This window comes from Pezoporus wallicus, unplaced genomic scaffold (genome assembly GCF_028554395.1).
Source record: "Pezoporus wallicus isolate ANWC-B61680 ecotype Strahan unplaced genomic scaffold, APGP_CSIRO_Pwel_v1 contig_1, whole genome shotgun sequence".
Lineage (NCBI taxonomy): Eukaryota > Metazoa > Chordata > Aves > Psittaciformes > Psittacidae > Pezoporus > Pezoporus wallicus.
In genome coordinates, this window is record NW_026639226.1 from 395,539 (window position 1) to 410,000 (window position 14,462).

General features: G+C 63.3%; 1 protein-coding gene across 1 annotated transcript in view; it reads left to right on the forward strand.

The window, feature by feature from the left end:
• The first annotated feature begins 2,094 nt into the window (after window positions 1–2,094).
• RAPGEF3 (Rap guanine nucleotide exchange factor 3) overlaps window positions 2,095–14,462 on the forward strand; it is a 17,273-nt gene continuing 4,905 nt past the window's right edge. Inside the window, exons 1-22 of the mRNA XM_057413946.1 lie at window positions 2,095–2,250; window positions 5,240–5,293; window positions 5,492–5,598; window positions 6,308–6,429; window positions 6,525–6,699; window positions 6,893–6,977; window positions 7,145–7,205; window positions 7,999–8,075; window positions 8,174–8,320; window positions 8,424–8,533; window positions 9,348–9,436; window positions 9,861–9,939; window positions 10,459–10,609; window positions 10,911–10,993; window positions 11,722–11,761; window positions 11,859–11,940; window positions 12,026–12,172; window positions 12,266–12,363; window positions 12,518–12,643; window positions 12,727–12,908; window positions 13,845–13,935; window positions 14,361–14,411. Of these exons, the coding sequence (XP_057269929.1) occupies window positions 2,167–2,250; window positions 5,240–5,293; window positions 5,492–5,598; window positions 6,308–6,429; window positions 6,525–6,699; window positions 6,893–6,977; window positions 7,145–7,205; window positions 7,999–8,075; window positions 8,174–8,320; window positions 8,424–8,533; window positions 9,348–9,436; window positions 9,861–9,939; window positions 10,459–10,609; window positions 10,911–10,993; window positions 11,722–11,761; window positions 11,859–11,940; window positions 12,026–12,172; window positions 12,266–12,363; window positions 12,518–12,643; window positions 12,727–12,908; window positions 13,845–13,935; window positions 14,361–14,411 (2,241 nt within the window). The 5' untranslated portion in view covers window positions 2,095–2,166. The remainder of the gene's footprint in view (window positions 2,251–5,239; window positions 5,294–5,491; window positions 5,599–6,307; window positions 6,430–6,524; window positions 6,700–6,892; window positions 6,978–7,144; window positions 7,206–7,998; window positions 8,076–8,173; window positions 8,321–8,423; window positions 8,534–9,347; window positions 9,437–9,860; window positions 9,940–10,458; window positions 10,610–10,910; window positions 10,994–11,721; window positions 11,762–11,858; window positions 11,941–12,025; window positions 12,173–12,265; window positions 12,364–12,517; window positions 12,644–12,726; window positions 12,909–13,844; window positions 13,936–14,360; window positions 14,412–14,462) is intronic.

A 14,462-nucleotide genomic window follows, 5' to 3' on the forward strand; every position in this document is an offset into this window, starting at 1 on the left:
CCCTCCCTGCAGCAGCATCCTTGGCTGCTGCAAACACAGAGCTCGCTCCATTAAAGGAGCAGGAGGATCCTGCACTCCCCCCCCAGGGCAGGGTTTGTGCCCCCTCCCCACGGTGCCAATTGCATCTTCTGCAGCAGAATGATCAAACGGGAGCTTTTGTGCCCGTTTCTAAGGGCCCGAGTGCCCAGGTCAGGCTGCCTCCATCAACCCACCCACATCTGCCTTGGCCATGGGGCCTCAGCTGGGAAGGGGATGGGGAACTGCTCCAGGGTCTTTCAAACACTGCTCATTGAAGTGCTCGGCCTCAGCCAGCCATTGCCCTGCTGCGAATCCCGCTGGGAATGCCACTGGGAATCCTTTAGCGAGATCCTGGAAGGGATTTGCCCCTAAGGAGGGGTTGTGCAGCAGCTCCCTGCTTTGGCTTGGGGACCCAGAGCAACCAACCACACACACGAATGGGTTCCAGGCACGCTGTCGGACCTCAGCGCGAGACTCCTCAGCACTGGAATTCCATGTGGGAGGTTGTTGTGATCCCGGGCTCGCCCGCAAGCGCAGCCTCAAGGTCTGGCAGCAGGCAATGGGAGGAAGCATCTCCTCATCCTCCTCTTCCTGCCCAAGGATTCACCCAAGGCTACGCTGGGACGAGCCTGGTGTCACCCCCAAAGGGTGCCTGAGCAAGGCAGGAAGCAGGAGAGCATCGAGGATGCTCCAGTAGAGCTGCTCGTGTGCAGGCACATTGGGGTGGGGGCCGCTTTAAAAAATGGGTTTAAATCTGGCTTTTTTAGTAAAAAACAGGGTTTATTTCCAAAGGAAAAGCTCCTTTTTGGCAGGAACCCCCCTCTCTGCAGCCAGAAGCCCCAGCACAAGCACTCCCAGGTCTGCTGGGCCGTGCTCCAGCTCTGCTCCTCCCCAGTACAAATCACCCCCCACTTCCCAGCACCAAGGGGCCCTCTTCCCCCCACCCCATCAGGCTGGACCCTTCGGGATGGAGAAGGGCAGGGGGGGCCCTGCGGTTCCCCCATCCCTGGGGTCTCAGTGGGGTCTGCAGGGGCTCCTGGAGTCACCCCAACCCCAGGAACCGGGGTCCCAGGGGGATGCACGGGACTCAGGCTGGATGGGGGGCTCCGCAGGTGGGAATCCACGCTGGGTCCTCCCCCCTACACCATCCCTAGCGCTGGGGGGGTCCCCAAAAGGCCCGGACGGGGGGGGGGGAGGGGGATGTCCCGGTGCGGAGGGTGGGGGTCGGGGAGGGGCTGAGGGCCGGGAGCGCCGTGTCCCGGCCCTGGTCCCGGTCCCTGGTCCGTTCCCTGTCCCGTTCCTGGTCCCGGTTCCTCCCCCGTTCCCGGATCCGGTCCCGGTCCCAGCCCCGTTCCCGTTCCCTTTCCCGTTCCCGTTCCGGTCCGTTCTGTTCCCAGCCCCGTTCCCTCTCCTCTCCCGTTCCCGGCCCTGGTCCCGTTCCCAGCCCCGCTCCCGTTCCCGTTCCGGTCCGTTCCGTTCTCTCTCCGCTCCCGTTCCCGGCCCTGGTCCCGTTCCCAGCCCCGCTCCCGTTCCCGTTCCGGTCCGTTCCGTTCCCAGCCCCGTTCCCTCTCCGCTCCCGTTCCCGGCCCTGGTCCCGTTCCCAGCCCCGCTCCCGTTCCCGTTCCGGTCCGGTCCGTTCCCAGCCCCGTTCCCGTTCCCGTTCCGGTCCGTTCCGTTCCCAGCCCCGTTCCCTCTCCGCTCCCGTTCCCGGCCCTGGTCCCGTTCCCAGCCCCGTTCCCGTTCCCGTTCCCGTTCCCTCTCCGCTCCCGTTCCCAGCCCCGTTCCCTCTCCGCTCCCGTTCCCGTTCCCGTTCCCGTTCCGGTCCGTTCCGTTCCCAGCCCCGTTCCCGCTCCGCTCCCGTTCCCGGTCCCAGCCCTCCCGGGGGCGGGGCGCTCCCATCCCGGCGCGGCGGCGGCGGCGGAGCCGATCCCGGCCCGTCCCGAGCAGCGCCTCGGAGCCACGGCCACGATGGCTCCGTCCCCCCCCTCCGCCGCCGCCGCCGCTTGAACGTTACCGGGGCCGGGCTGGAAGCGGAGCGGAGGGGGCCCGGGGTCGGGGCGGGGGGGGGGGGGGGGGGGAGCCCCGGAGCCGGCAGCGCGCCCGGTACCGGCGCTGGAGCGGTTGTAAGCGGGCTCTTACCGGTTGAAGATGCACTTGTTCCGGAGCTCCAGCTACGAGATCCGGCTGGAGGGCGAGGGGGGCAGCCTGCCCCGCATCCAGGGCATCCGCTGGGTGAGTGCGCGCTGCATGGGGACCCCGCTCTCAGCATCACTCCCAGCGCTGCGGTTTGGGGTCCAAACCCCCCCTCCCTCATTGAGCTCTGCTTGGGACGGGATCGGTGACCCGAGCGCTGCTCCCCCTTCGGGTGCGCTCGCTGCGACGTCAAGGAGCCCGCAGCCGGGCTCGACACGGGGCCGTTGTGGTCCTCGTTGTGCTCCGGTACACGGTGACCGGCAGCACCCCCCGGCCCCGGTGTGCTCCCTGCGAGTGCAGCACATCCCGGCCTGGACCAGCTCAGGCTGTTCCTATGGGAGGGATTCATTCCGTGGCAGCAGGAGGATGCTCAGCATCGCGTCCTAGGGGTGCTGGGGGTCCCTGGGGTGCAAAACGCACCAGGTCTTAGAACCCCAGCCTGGTTTGGGTTGATGGGTTAAAGCTCCCCCAGCTCCAACCCCTGCCGCGGGCAGGGACCCCTTCCACTGGAGCAGGGGGCTCCAAGCCCCATCCAACCCGGCTTTGAAGGTCCCTACCCTTGGGCTTTTGTCCCCTTCGGGCTGGGATGCGACCCCATCACAACCTTCACCTTCCCTCATGCTTGACCCGGGACAGAGGGGTTTAAGGCAGAAAGTGAAATTCCTTTAAGGAAGCAGCCCCCCCGTCAGCATTCCTGTGCAGCAAATGAGACATTTTTCCCTCTGGTTTTCCCTGATTTTGGTTTTTTTCCTCCTTGGGACTTTGAGGAACTTCGTTTCGGGAGGGGTTTGGAGTGGCCGAAGGCAGGGATGTGGGAGCAGGAGCAGGCGGGTGCATCGCTGTGTGGTGGCACTAGTGTGGCAGGGATGGCTCCTGGCTCTGGGATCGCTCTGTGCAGGGAAAGGGGATTTCTCCCCACTTCCTACAGGTATGGGAGAGGGGAAGGGCAGGGAATGAGCTGGCCGTGCCTTGGAGCAGCACCATTGTCCCTTGTCCCCATGTCCTGGAAACTCCTCCTCGCATCCTGGCTCCGTCTCGTCCCTCCTGGGAACCTGCTTCCCTGATCCCAGGGCAAAATCCCTCCGTGCTGCGAGGCTCCCATTCCCTGGCATCAGCAGGACATCACAGTCCGGAATCCCCAAGCAGCTCCATCCTTCACTGCCAGCATCCAAGCGCTGCATCCCTGGAGGGACAGTGGGGGCAATGAGTCCCCCAGCCCCATTCCCAAGGAGGATCCCAAGGGATCCTCAAGGCCCTGGCTGGCTGCCGTGCCCTTTGAGCCTGCGGATGGGCGAGGACTTTCTCCGGAGCCGTAAAGCCTGAAATAACTCCCGTTGTTTTCCTTGGGAATCCCAAACAAAAGCAGCCCAGGAGCCTTGGCCGGCTGCCCTCCGCTGCCGGATTTCTGGAGACGGGCAGGATCCCAGCGCCCGGAGCAGGAAGATGGGAAGAGGCGACTCCTTAGGAAGCTCTTTGGAACGAGGCAGGGGGTGAGGGTGGGGGGAGAGCATCCTGTGGCTCTGGGATGCTTTGGGAAGGGGGATTGGAAGGGGGGGGGGGACCAGCTGGGAGAGCCTGCATGGGAGCAGCAGGAAAAGGCCAGGAGGGAGCCCCCATCCCTGGGTTGCGCAAGTCTCCTCCGGTGTCCTTGTGAGCAGGATCACGCCCCATAGTGCGGGTTGGAAGGGGATGATTTAAGGCCCTTTCCAACCCAAACCCTTCCGTGCCCCTGGCTCCGTGCCTCAAGGACAAGGCCTCACTTAGGGGGTGATGGATGGGGCCCGGAGGGGGTGCCAGGGGAGGCAGCTCCATGCTCTTCAATAGGAGCAAACATTTGCTCTGCAATCTCCGGCACGTTTCCTGCCCCATGGGAGGGTCACGAGGCTCCGGAACGTTTGCAGAGGGAATAAGTCACCGTGTGCCAGGCTCGGGGACAGCATCGGGGCGGCCCCATGGAGCCGCTGCCCCATGGAGCCGCTGCCCCATCGGCTCCCTGCGTCTCTCCTAGGCCGGTTGCAGCGCGGTTGGTGGCTGATCCAAAGGAGGATGGGGAAGCCTTGGGGGTATGGAAAGGGCTGGAGGAAGTGAGGGAGCTGCTGGAGCCGGGCAGGGTGTGAGCTGGAAGGGGTTGGGATGGGCAGGGAGGCGGCGGAGGGCAGAGCATCCATCCCAGCACCCATCCCAGCACCCATCGGAGGTGGCCAGGAGGACCCCGTGGTTTCCCCTTAGCTCCTGGTGGATGGGTTTGTGCTTGGGTTCAGCTTCTGCACCCAATTACTCCTGACTTCCTTAACTGAGGCTCCCACCCATCCCTCTTTGAGCTTGCTCCTTCCTCCCCACCCAGCAGATCCAAGGGGGGATGCAGGCCTGAAGATGCTGCTTTCCAAACCCCCACCACCTCAAGAGCCTTTAGAGCCTGAATTAAAGAGGGGGGAACCACAAACCCTTCCCCTTAAGGTGCCCCCATGAAGATGAAGCCACGCGAGGAGGGAGGGATGGTCCTCACCTTGCCCTGGGGTTAACGCTCGGGGTGCAGGAGCTGCCTTGGCCAGGGCAGCACAAGCAGAACAGGTCTGACGAGCCCGGTGCACCAGCACCGAGGCAGAGGTGTTTATTCAAGGCTGTGGCCATGCGGGAAGCCGGGAGCCCTCATCCCGCTGGGCAGCACTGGGAATAGGGATGAGCTTCCAGGTCCTTTCCAGGCCAAACCCTTCCAGGATTCCAGGGTTCGCTCTCGGAAGGGGAAAGCTGGGAGAGAAATGAACATGAGGATTCAAAAGCCCCCGCTGATGGGGATAGAAGATGAGGACTCAAGCGTGATCCAGCCCCATTCCCGGGGGAGCTGAGCCTGGCTCCGGATGGGCAGTTGGCACTCAGCATCCCGGACAGCAGGGATACAGATCCAGCCCCATCACGTGCTGGGATGGGGACCACTGTGGGATGCAGGACCCCTATGGGTGCTATAGGGTGGAGGGGGGACATGGCAGAGCCCACACAGCCACCAACCCCCTTCCCTTTGGACTTCCAGACCCCGCTCTTGGACACGGAATCCAGCCTGGACTATGGACACAGCCTCACGCAGGTGGGAAAACCCACGGGGATGAGTTGTGGGGTCCTCACCCTGCCTTCGGGCTGGTCAATCCCTTGGGATCAGCCGTTCCTGGGGGTGGGAGATGGAGATCCCGGGGTGCTGGGGTGGGGGGGGACATGGAGGTGTCAGCACAGCGAGGATTCACCACCCGTATCCTACTTCCCATGTATGATCCCTTCCCACCCTCAGGCATCCCCGGATAGGATCTGGCGAGCAGGGAAGCTCCTTTACATCCACCTCACCAGCACCCGGCCGGGCCTCATCCGGGACCACAAGCATCACCTGCGGCACCACAGGTAGGAGCATCGGTACCCGCTGTACCGGGGGGCACCAGGCGAGGATGGGGACCCCAACATAGGATCATGGAATGCGTTGGGTTGGAAGGGACCTTAAAGCTCATCCAGGTCCGACCCCAAGGCCATGGACAGGGACCCCTTCCACTGGAGATGGCTTTGAACAGTGCCAGGGATGGGGCATCCAAACCTTCTCCATTGAGCCCATCCCAGTGTCCCAGCACCCTCTTCTCCCTTATCTCCAAGCTGAACTCCCCCTGTTCCAGTCTGAACCCATCACCCCTTGTCCCATCGCTCCGGTCCCTCTCCAGCATCCTTGTAGCCCCCTTCAGCCACTGGAAGCTGCTCTCCTCCAGCCCCACTGTTCCCAGCCTGGCTCCTATGGAAGCTGCTCCAGCCCCTGAGCATCCTCATGGCCTCCTCCGGACCAGCCCCAGCAGCTCCACGTCCTTGAGGCCACCACAACCAGTTGCAGCATCCAAGTGGGGTCTGCCCAGAGCAGAGCAGAGGGGCAGGATCCCCCTCCCTGAGCTGCTTCTTGCTTGGGGGGGGAAAAGCAGATGGAGGTGGTGGTGGGAGTGTTCTGAGCTTCTCATTGTCCAACACCCCCCAGTGCTCCTCAAGCTGCTCCGCTCCTCCTGCCCCATCCCATGCAGGCTTCCCTATGGGGCAGCCCCATTCCAGGCTGGATCTACCCTTTGTACCCCTGCAGGCGGTGCTGCTCCGGCCGGGAGCTGGTGGATTGGCTGCTCAGCACCGGGCTGGCCCTGCAGACCCGCAGCCAAGCCATCGGCATCTGCCAGGTCCTGGTGGATGGAGGCGTCCTGACGCACGGTGAGGCTCCTGCACGGCTCCCAGAGGTGCCCACGGCACCCATTGGGTGCCCCGTGGGTGCCTGGGTGTGCTGATGGGCGCTGTTCCCCCTGCAGTGAAGCAGGAGTGGCATTTCCAGGACAAGGACACCCAGTTCTATCGCTTTGCCGAGCTGGAGCTGAGCCCCGATCCCGGCGCTGGGCTCCGGGACGCGGAGGAGCTGCTGGAGGCTTTGGCATTCCTGGCTCAGCTGGGTGCCGATGCGCTGCTCACCATGGCCCTGCGCAAGCCGTGAGCGGGCGAGGGGATGTAGAGGGATGTGGAGGGTGACGGGGCTCATCCCATGGGGGACCAAAGGGGCTCCTGTGGATGAGGGGAGGACCCGAGCATCCTTTCAACGGCTCGGGGTTCCTTCCTTGCACGGGAAGGGATTGTGGCTGGAGAGGGCCTATGGGTGCTGCTCACCCCCTGCTCCCCCTCCCAGGCCTGCTCAGCGCACGGAGGATGAGCTGGAGCTCATATTCGAGGAGCTGCTCCACATCAAAGCCGTGGCTCATCTCTCGCGCTCGGTGAGTGCCCGGTGTGTGCATCCCCGCATCCTCCTGCATCCCACCGCTTCCCAGCCGAGCATCCTCTCCTGGCCCTCTCTGAGCATCCTTTCCCCGAGCCCGTGGGTGTCCCACCCTCCCCGAGCTCCAGGCTGGGATGATCCCAATGGAAGGGCCTCTTGCTGCAGGTGAAGAGGGAGCTGGCGGCCGTGCTGATGTTCGAGTCGCATCAGAGAGCAGGCACCGTGTGTAAGTACCGTGTGTCCCATGGGACAGCCCAAAGGAAGGGTCCCCAGCCTGGGGAGGGGGACATGACACATCTGGAGCCTTGGGCATCAGCATGGGTGCTCCTGATGTCTCTTTGTGGACCAGGGATGGAGGGGACCAGAGAAATCACTGCATGGGGGCAGGATGGGGACGATGATGAGGGATGCTTAGGATGGGGGGGATGATGAGGGATGCTTGGAGGCTTGAGATGAAGAGGATGTTGAGGGATGCTTGGGATGAGGGGGATGATGAGGGATGCGCGGGGGCTTGGCATGAGGAGGACGCTGAAGGATGCTTGGGGGCTCAGGATGAGGAGGATGCTGAAGGATGCTTGGGGGCTCGGGATGAGGAGGATGCTGAAGGATGCTTGGGAGCTCAGGATGAGGAGGATGCTGAGGGATGCTTGGGGGCTCAGGTTGAGGAGGATGCTGAAGGATGTTTGGGGGCTCAGGATGAGGAGGATGCTGAAGGATGCTTGGGGGCTCAGGATGAGGAGGATGCTGAAGGATGCTTGGGGGCTTGGCATGAGGAGGATGCTAAAGGATGCTTGGGGGCTTGGCATGAGGAGGATGCTGAAGGATGCTTGGGGGCTTGGCATGAGGAGGATGCTAAAGGATGCTTGGGGGCTTGGCATGAGGAGGATGCTAAAGGATGCTTGGGGGCTCAGGATGAGGAGGATGCTGAAGGATGCTTGGGGGCTCGGGATGGGGAGGAGGAGGAAGGATGCTTTGGATCTCCCCTTCCTCAACCTCTGGATGCTGTCCTTGACCCGCAGTGTTCAGCCAAGGAGACAAAGGCACCTCGTGGTACATCATCTGGAAGGGCTCAGTGAACGTGGTCACCCACGGCAAGGTCAGTCCTGCCCCATCCAGCCCCCCCATGTCCCTTCTCCCCCCCCCCCAGTATTGCCCTTCACCCTGCATGTCCCGTCCCCCCCCCCCCCCAAAAAGGGCTTGGTGACCACCCTGCACGAGGGGGACGACTTTGGGCAGCTGGCTCTGGTGAACGATGCTCCCCGTGCGGCCACCATCATCCTGCGAGAGGACAACTGCCACTTCCTGCGCGTGGACAAGCAGGACTTCAACCGCATCCTCAAGGTGGGCAGGGCTCCGGGGGGCCCCTAAGGGGGGTTTTTGGGGGGGGGGGGGGGGGGCAAGCGGGCAGCCCTGAAGGGGCAGAGCTGCTGGGTCCTCCCTGCAGGACGTGGAGGCCAACACCATGCGCCTGAAGGAGCACGGGAAGGTGGTGCTGGTCCTGCAGAAGAACCTGCAGGGGGGCAGCAACCAGCCAGCCGCGGCGCGGAGCAGCAGGTGATGGCTCGGGTCCAGCCCTCCTTGTGGCCACCGCGATGCCACTTGTCCCTGTGCATCCCCTGCTTGTCCCCGTGCATCCCCTGCTTGTCCCCATGCATCCCCAGCTTGTCCCTCTGCATCCCCTGCTTGTCCCTCTGCATCTCCTGCTTGTCCCCGTGCATCCCCTGCTTGTCCCCGTGCAACCCCTGCTTCTCCCCATGCATCCCCTGCTTGTCCCTCTGCATCCCCTGCTTGTCCCTCTGCATCCCCTCCTTGTCCCTCTGCATCCCCTGCTTGTCCCTCTGCATCCCCTGCTTGGCCCACTGCATCCCCTGCTTGTCCCTCTGCATCCCCTGCTTGTCCCCGTGCAACCCCTGCTTGTCCCCGTGCATCCCCTGCTTGTCCCTCTGCATCCCCTGCTTGTCCCTCTGCATCCCCTGCTTGTCCCTCTGCATCCCCTGCTTGTCCCTCTGCATCCCCTGCTTGTCCCTCTGCATCCCCTGCTTGTCCCTCTGCATCCTCTGCTTGTCCCTCTGCATCCCCTGCTTGTCCCTCTGCATCCCCTGCTTGTCCCTCTGCATCCCCTGCTTGTCCCTCTGCATCCCCTGCTTGTCCCTCTGCCTCCTCTCCTTTTCCCTGTGCATCCCCTGCTTGGCTCTCTGCATCCTCTGCTTGTCCCTCTGCATCCCCTGCTTGGCCCTGTGCATCCTCTCCTTGTCCCTCTGCATCCCCTGCTTGTCCCTGTGCATCCCCTGCTTGTCCCTCTGCCTGGGATCAGGAGGCCCTGAGGGTGCCCCATCCTTCCCTGATGTGCCCTGGCTCTTCCCTCCAGGTACTTGGTGATGGCTGGGACACCGGAGAAGATCCTGGAGCATCTCCTGGAGTTCATGAGGCTCGATGCCACGCTCTATGACCCCGTGGGTAGGTTGGGGGGGGGGGGGGTCCATGTCTCACCTCCCAAAGCCACCTTGATGGGCATGGGGCTGGAGGGGGACCAGACGGAGCAGGAGCACCTTATTCCTGGGGTTCCACCCCAAAACCTGCTTCTCCCACCCTAACCCCCACATTGAGCTGGGAAAAAGGAGGCAGCATCAGGCCCGAGAGCATCCCTGCATCTCCCCCTGCCTTTGGAGAGGAGCAAAACCGGTCCAGGAGGGAACCAGGAGATGTCCCCAGTGGGCAAAAGATGGAGCTGGAGCCGGGAGACTCCATGAATGCTGCTCTTTGGCTCCAGCCTCTTCCCTCCCCACATCCTGCAGCCCCAACCCATTCCATGCCCTTTAGGAGCTGAACTTGGGCGTTGGGCGCAGGGCAGGATGGGCAATGATGGCCTGGTCTCTTCCAGACACGCTGCTGGGGGATTTCCTGCTCACCTACACCGTGTTCATGCCGACCTCGCAGCTCTGCAGGGCTCTGCTGCACCAGTATCCTTCTGTGCTGGAGCTGGGCCCCATCCTGCTTCACCCAGCGGCACCGCAGGGGTTGCCCAGGGGACCCTCGATCATGGGATGGGTTGGGTTGGACGGGACCTTAAAGCTCATCCAGTCCCCACGGGCAGGGACCCCTTCCACCGGAGCAGGGTGCTCCAAGCCCCTGTGTCCAACCTGGCCTTGATGGGATGGAGCATCCGAACCTTCTCCGTTCAACCCATCCCAGTGTCCCAGCACCCTCACAGGGAAGAACTTCCTTATCTCCGAGCTGAACTCCCCCTGTTCCAGTCTGAACCCATCACCCCTTGTCCCATCGTTCCAGCCCCTGATGCAGGTCCCCCTTCAGCATCCTTGTAGCCCCCTTCAGCCACTGGAAGCTGCTCTGAGCTCTCCACGCAGCTCCTCTGCTCCAGCATCCCCCCCATGCCCTTGGGCAGGGGGCACATCCCCATCTCCCTCCCCGCATTAAGGGAACTCCCTGCCTGCTCCCCACCACCCCTTGACTGGTCCCAGTTTCCGCGCGGAGCCCATGGAGGGCTCGGAGCAGGATAAGGCCACCTATTCCCTGCACAAGCGCCGCAAGATCCTGCGCCTGGTGAGCCAGTGGGTGCTGCTCTACGGGCGGCTGCTGCAGGGCGACCGCAGCACCACGGCCCTGCTGCAGGTACCAGCACCACCGGGGGGGGCGATGGGATGGGATGGGATGGGATGGGATGGATGGGGTGGGTGGGATGGGGTGGGGGGATGGGATGGGATGGGATGGGGGATGGGATGGGATGGGATGGGATGGGATGGGATGGGGTGGGGTGGGATGGGGTGGGATGGGGTGGGATGGGATGGGATGGGATGGGATGGGATGGGGTGGGGTGGGATGGGATGGGATGGGATGGGATGGGGTGGGATGGGATGGGATGGGATGGGATGGGACATCCCCCCTATGGACCACGAGCATCTCCCTCCTGCAGAACCTGGCGGACCTGGCGAGCCAGGACCCCCGCCTGGGTGCCATGGGCCAGGAGGCAGCGCCGGAGCGGCGGCGGCCCCGAGCGTGAGTCCCATGGGAGTAACAGCATCCGGAGTCATTAGGGATGGAAGGGACTTAGAGCTTAGGGCCACCTGGGGCTCTGCCCCCCAGTGCCACCGCTGGTGCCCCTGGTCCTGGGGCTGCATCTCTTGTGCCTGCAGTACTGGGCATCCCATGGGAATGGCTGGCAAAGTAATGGCTGTGTGGATTGGGGGGATGCCAGCGGCTCTCGAGTTGTCATGGCCATAGGTTTGGGGTTTCCCACTTATAGGGAGGGTGTCCCATAGGGATGCTCATGGGGTTTGGTGGGGATCCTGGGCTGCAAGACCTGGTTGTCCTTATGGGGATGCTCATAGGGCTTGGTGGGGACCTGGATGCTGGGGCTGCAAGACCTGGTTGTCCTTATGGGGATGCTCACGGGGCTTGATGGGGACTTGGGGCTGCAGGACCTGGTTGTCCTTATGGGGATACTCATGGGGTTTGGTGGGGACCTGGATCTTGAGGGCTGCAGGACCTGGTTGTCCTTATGGGGATGCTCATGGGGCTTGGTGGGGAACTGGGGCTGCAGGACCTGGTTATCCTTATGGGGATGCTCATGGGGCTTGGTGGGGACCTGGGGCTGCAGGACCTGGTTATCCTTATGGGAATGCTCATGGGGATTGGTTATGACCTGGATCCTGGGGGCTGCAGGACCTGGTTATCCCTAGTGCAGGCTTTAGGGCCCTAACCTCCCCTTTACCCCCTCTCTACAGGCTGGAGAATGGAGATGGGAGTGTTTCACCCCAGCCCAAGGTAGGGGAAGCCCTTGGGGGGGGGGGCACTTTGGGGCCCTTTGGGTACCCTGTGGGGTGTCTGATGGGCTGAAGCATCCTCCCCACCTCGGCCATAGGCTCAGGGCTCGGTGACCTGGTTGGGGAGCCAGGAGGAGGCGATTGTGAGCAGCACTTGTGCCTTGAGAGCCCAGGACAAAGGTAGTGCCCCACTGCGGGGTCTGTCCCCTCCCGGGGGGTGAGAGGGATGCTGAAACCCCTTTCCCCCCCCCCTTCCATCCCATAGTGCCCTATGAGATCTACCGAGCCGACCACTCCTGCCTGGTCACGGTGCTGCCCATCAACGCCTCGGTGCGGGATGTGCTGCGGTCCCTGGCCCCATGGCTGGGCTGTGATGGGGAGCACGTCCTGGTCAAGGTGAACTCGGCTGGAGGTGAGCGGGATGCTCCCGGCATTCCCTTATGGCAAAGGGGTTATCCCGTGCCCAGCCGGGAGCTGGACCCCTTCTCCCTCCTCTCTCCCATAGACAAAGTGGGGCTGCAGCTGGATGCCGTCGGGGTCTTCACAGCGCTGGGGCTCAACGAGAGGCTCTTTGCTGTGAGCGTGGAGGAGCTCAGCAGCTTGGTGAGCACAGGATGGGGGTCCTGGCATGGGCAGCACCAGCCAAGGGGGCTCTGGGGCTGTGCTGCCCCCCAGAGCAGCTCCAGGTCGGGGTGTCCACCCCTTCGTGCTGCGGTACCGACGGCAGGAGGGCTCGAGCATCATCTCCTGTGCATAGACCCCGCATCCGGAGCAGTTGGGCCCCCAGGTTGGCTCCTCAGACACCCTGGACCTCATCAGCTCCAAGGACCTCGCCAGCCACCTCACCGACTACGACTGGAGCCTCTTCAAGAGCATCCATCAGGTAGGGCCACCAATGGAGGGGAGTCTACGGAGGAAACCCCCCGTTGGGGTGCATTGAGGGCCCCCCATCGTGGCCCTTTGCAGGTGGAGATGCTGCACTTCGTCACGCGGCCGCCCCGGTTCCACGCCGTGACCACGGCCAACCTGGCGCGGGTGATGCGGCGCTTCAACGAGCTGCAGTTCTGGGTGGCCACCGAGCTCTGCCTCTGCGCCGACGTGGCCCGGAGGGCGCAGCTCCTCCGCAAGTTCATCAAGCTGGCGGCGCAGTGAGTGCCCGTCCCCATGGAGCCCCATGGAGCCCGTCCCTATGGAGCCCGTCCCTATGGAGCCCCATGGAGCCCGTCCCTATGGAGCCCCATGGAGCCCATCCCCATCACATCCCCATGGAGCCCATCCCTATGGATCCCATCCCTATGGAGCCCCATGGAGCCCATCCCCATGGAGTCCGTCCCTATGAAGCCCCATGGAGCCCATCCCTATGGATCCCATCCCTATGGATCCCTATGGAGCCTATCCCTATGGAGCCCCATGGAGCCCGTCCCTATGGAGCCCCATGGAGCCCATCCCTATGGATCCCATCCCTATGGATCCCTATGGATCCCATCCCTATGGAGCCCCATGGAGCCCATCCCCATGGAGTCCGTCCCTATGGATCCCCATGGATCTCATCCCTATGGATCCCCACGGAGCCCATCCCCATGGATCCCATCCCAATGGATCCCATCCCCATGGATCCCATCCCCATGGATCACATCCCCATGGATCACATCCCAATGGATCCCATCCCTATGGATCCCATCCCTATGGATCCCTATGGAGCCCATCCCCATGGATCCCCATGGAGCCCATCCCTATGGATCCCATCCCAGTCGCATCCCCATGGAGCCCATCCCTATGGAGCCCCATGGAGCCCATCCCAATGGATCCCATCCCTATGGATCCCATCCCCATGGATCCCATCCCCACAGATCCAATCCCCATAGATTCCATCCCTATGGATCCCATCCCTATGGAGCCCCATGGAGCCCATCCCAATGGATCCCATCCCTATGGATCCCATCATGATGGAGCCCATCCCCATAGATCCCATCCCCATGGATCCCATCCCCACAGATCCCATCCCTCTGGATCCCATCCCCACAGATCCCATCCCCACAGATCCCACAGGCACCTCCATTCCTGACCCCCATCCCCTCCCGCAGCCTCAAGGAGCAGAAGAACCTCAACTCCTTCTTCGCCGTCATGTTTGGTGTGAGCAACACGGCCGTCAGCCGCCTGGCCAGGACCTGGGAGGTGAGGGGCACCCGGAGCACCCCACCGGCACCCATGGGTTCTGAGCCATGGGGGGATGCTAAGGGCCGGGATAACGGGATCATGGAATGGGTTGGGTCAAAGGGACCCTTAAAGCTCCTCCAGCTCCGTTCCCCCTTATCCCATCCCTGCATCCCTTATCCCAAGCCCCTCTCCCGGTGTCCTGCAGCCCCTTTAGGCACTGGAGCTGCTCCAAGGTGGGACCTTCTCTATCTCCAGCTCTCCGGCCCCATAGACCCATCTGGGTACCAGACCCCCTGCACCGGGGGGACAGCGGGCTCCAAACCTATTGCTTGGAGGGCCCGCGGCGATGCTGTGGGGTGGATGTGGGGTGCAGGAGGTGCTGGGGGGGGTCTCCAGGGCTGGGAATTGCGGATGCTGGTGCCCATGACCTTCTGCCTGCACAGAGGCTGCCCCATAAGATCCGGAAGCTGCACTCGGTGCTGGAGCGGATGCTGGTGAGTGCAGCCCTTTCCCATATCCCCCTTCCCTGTATCCCCCTTCCCACC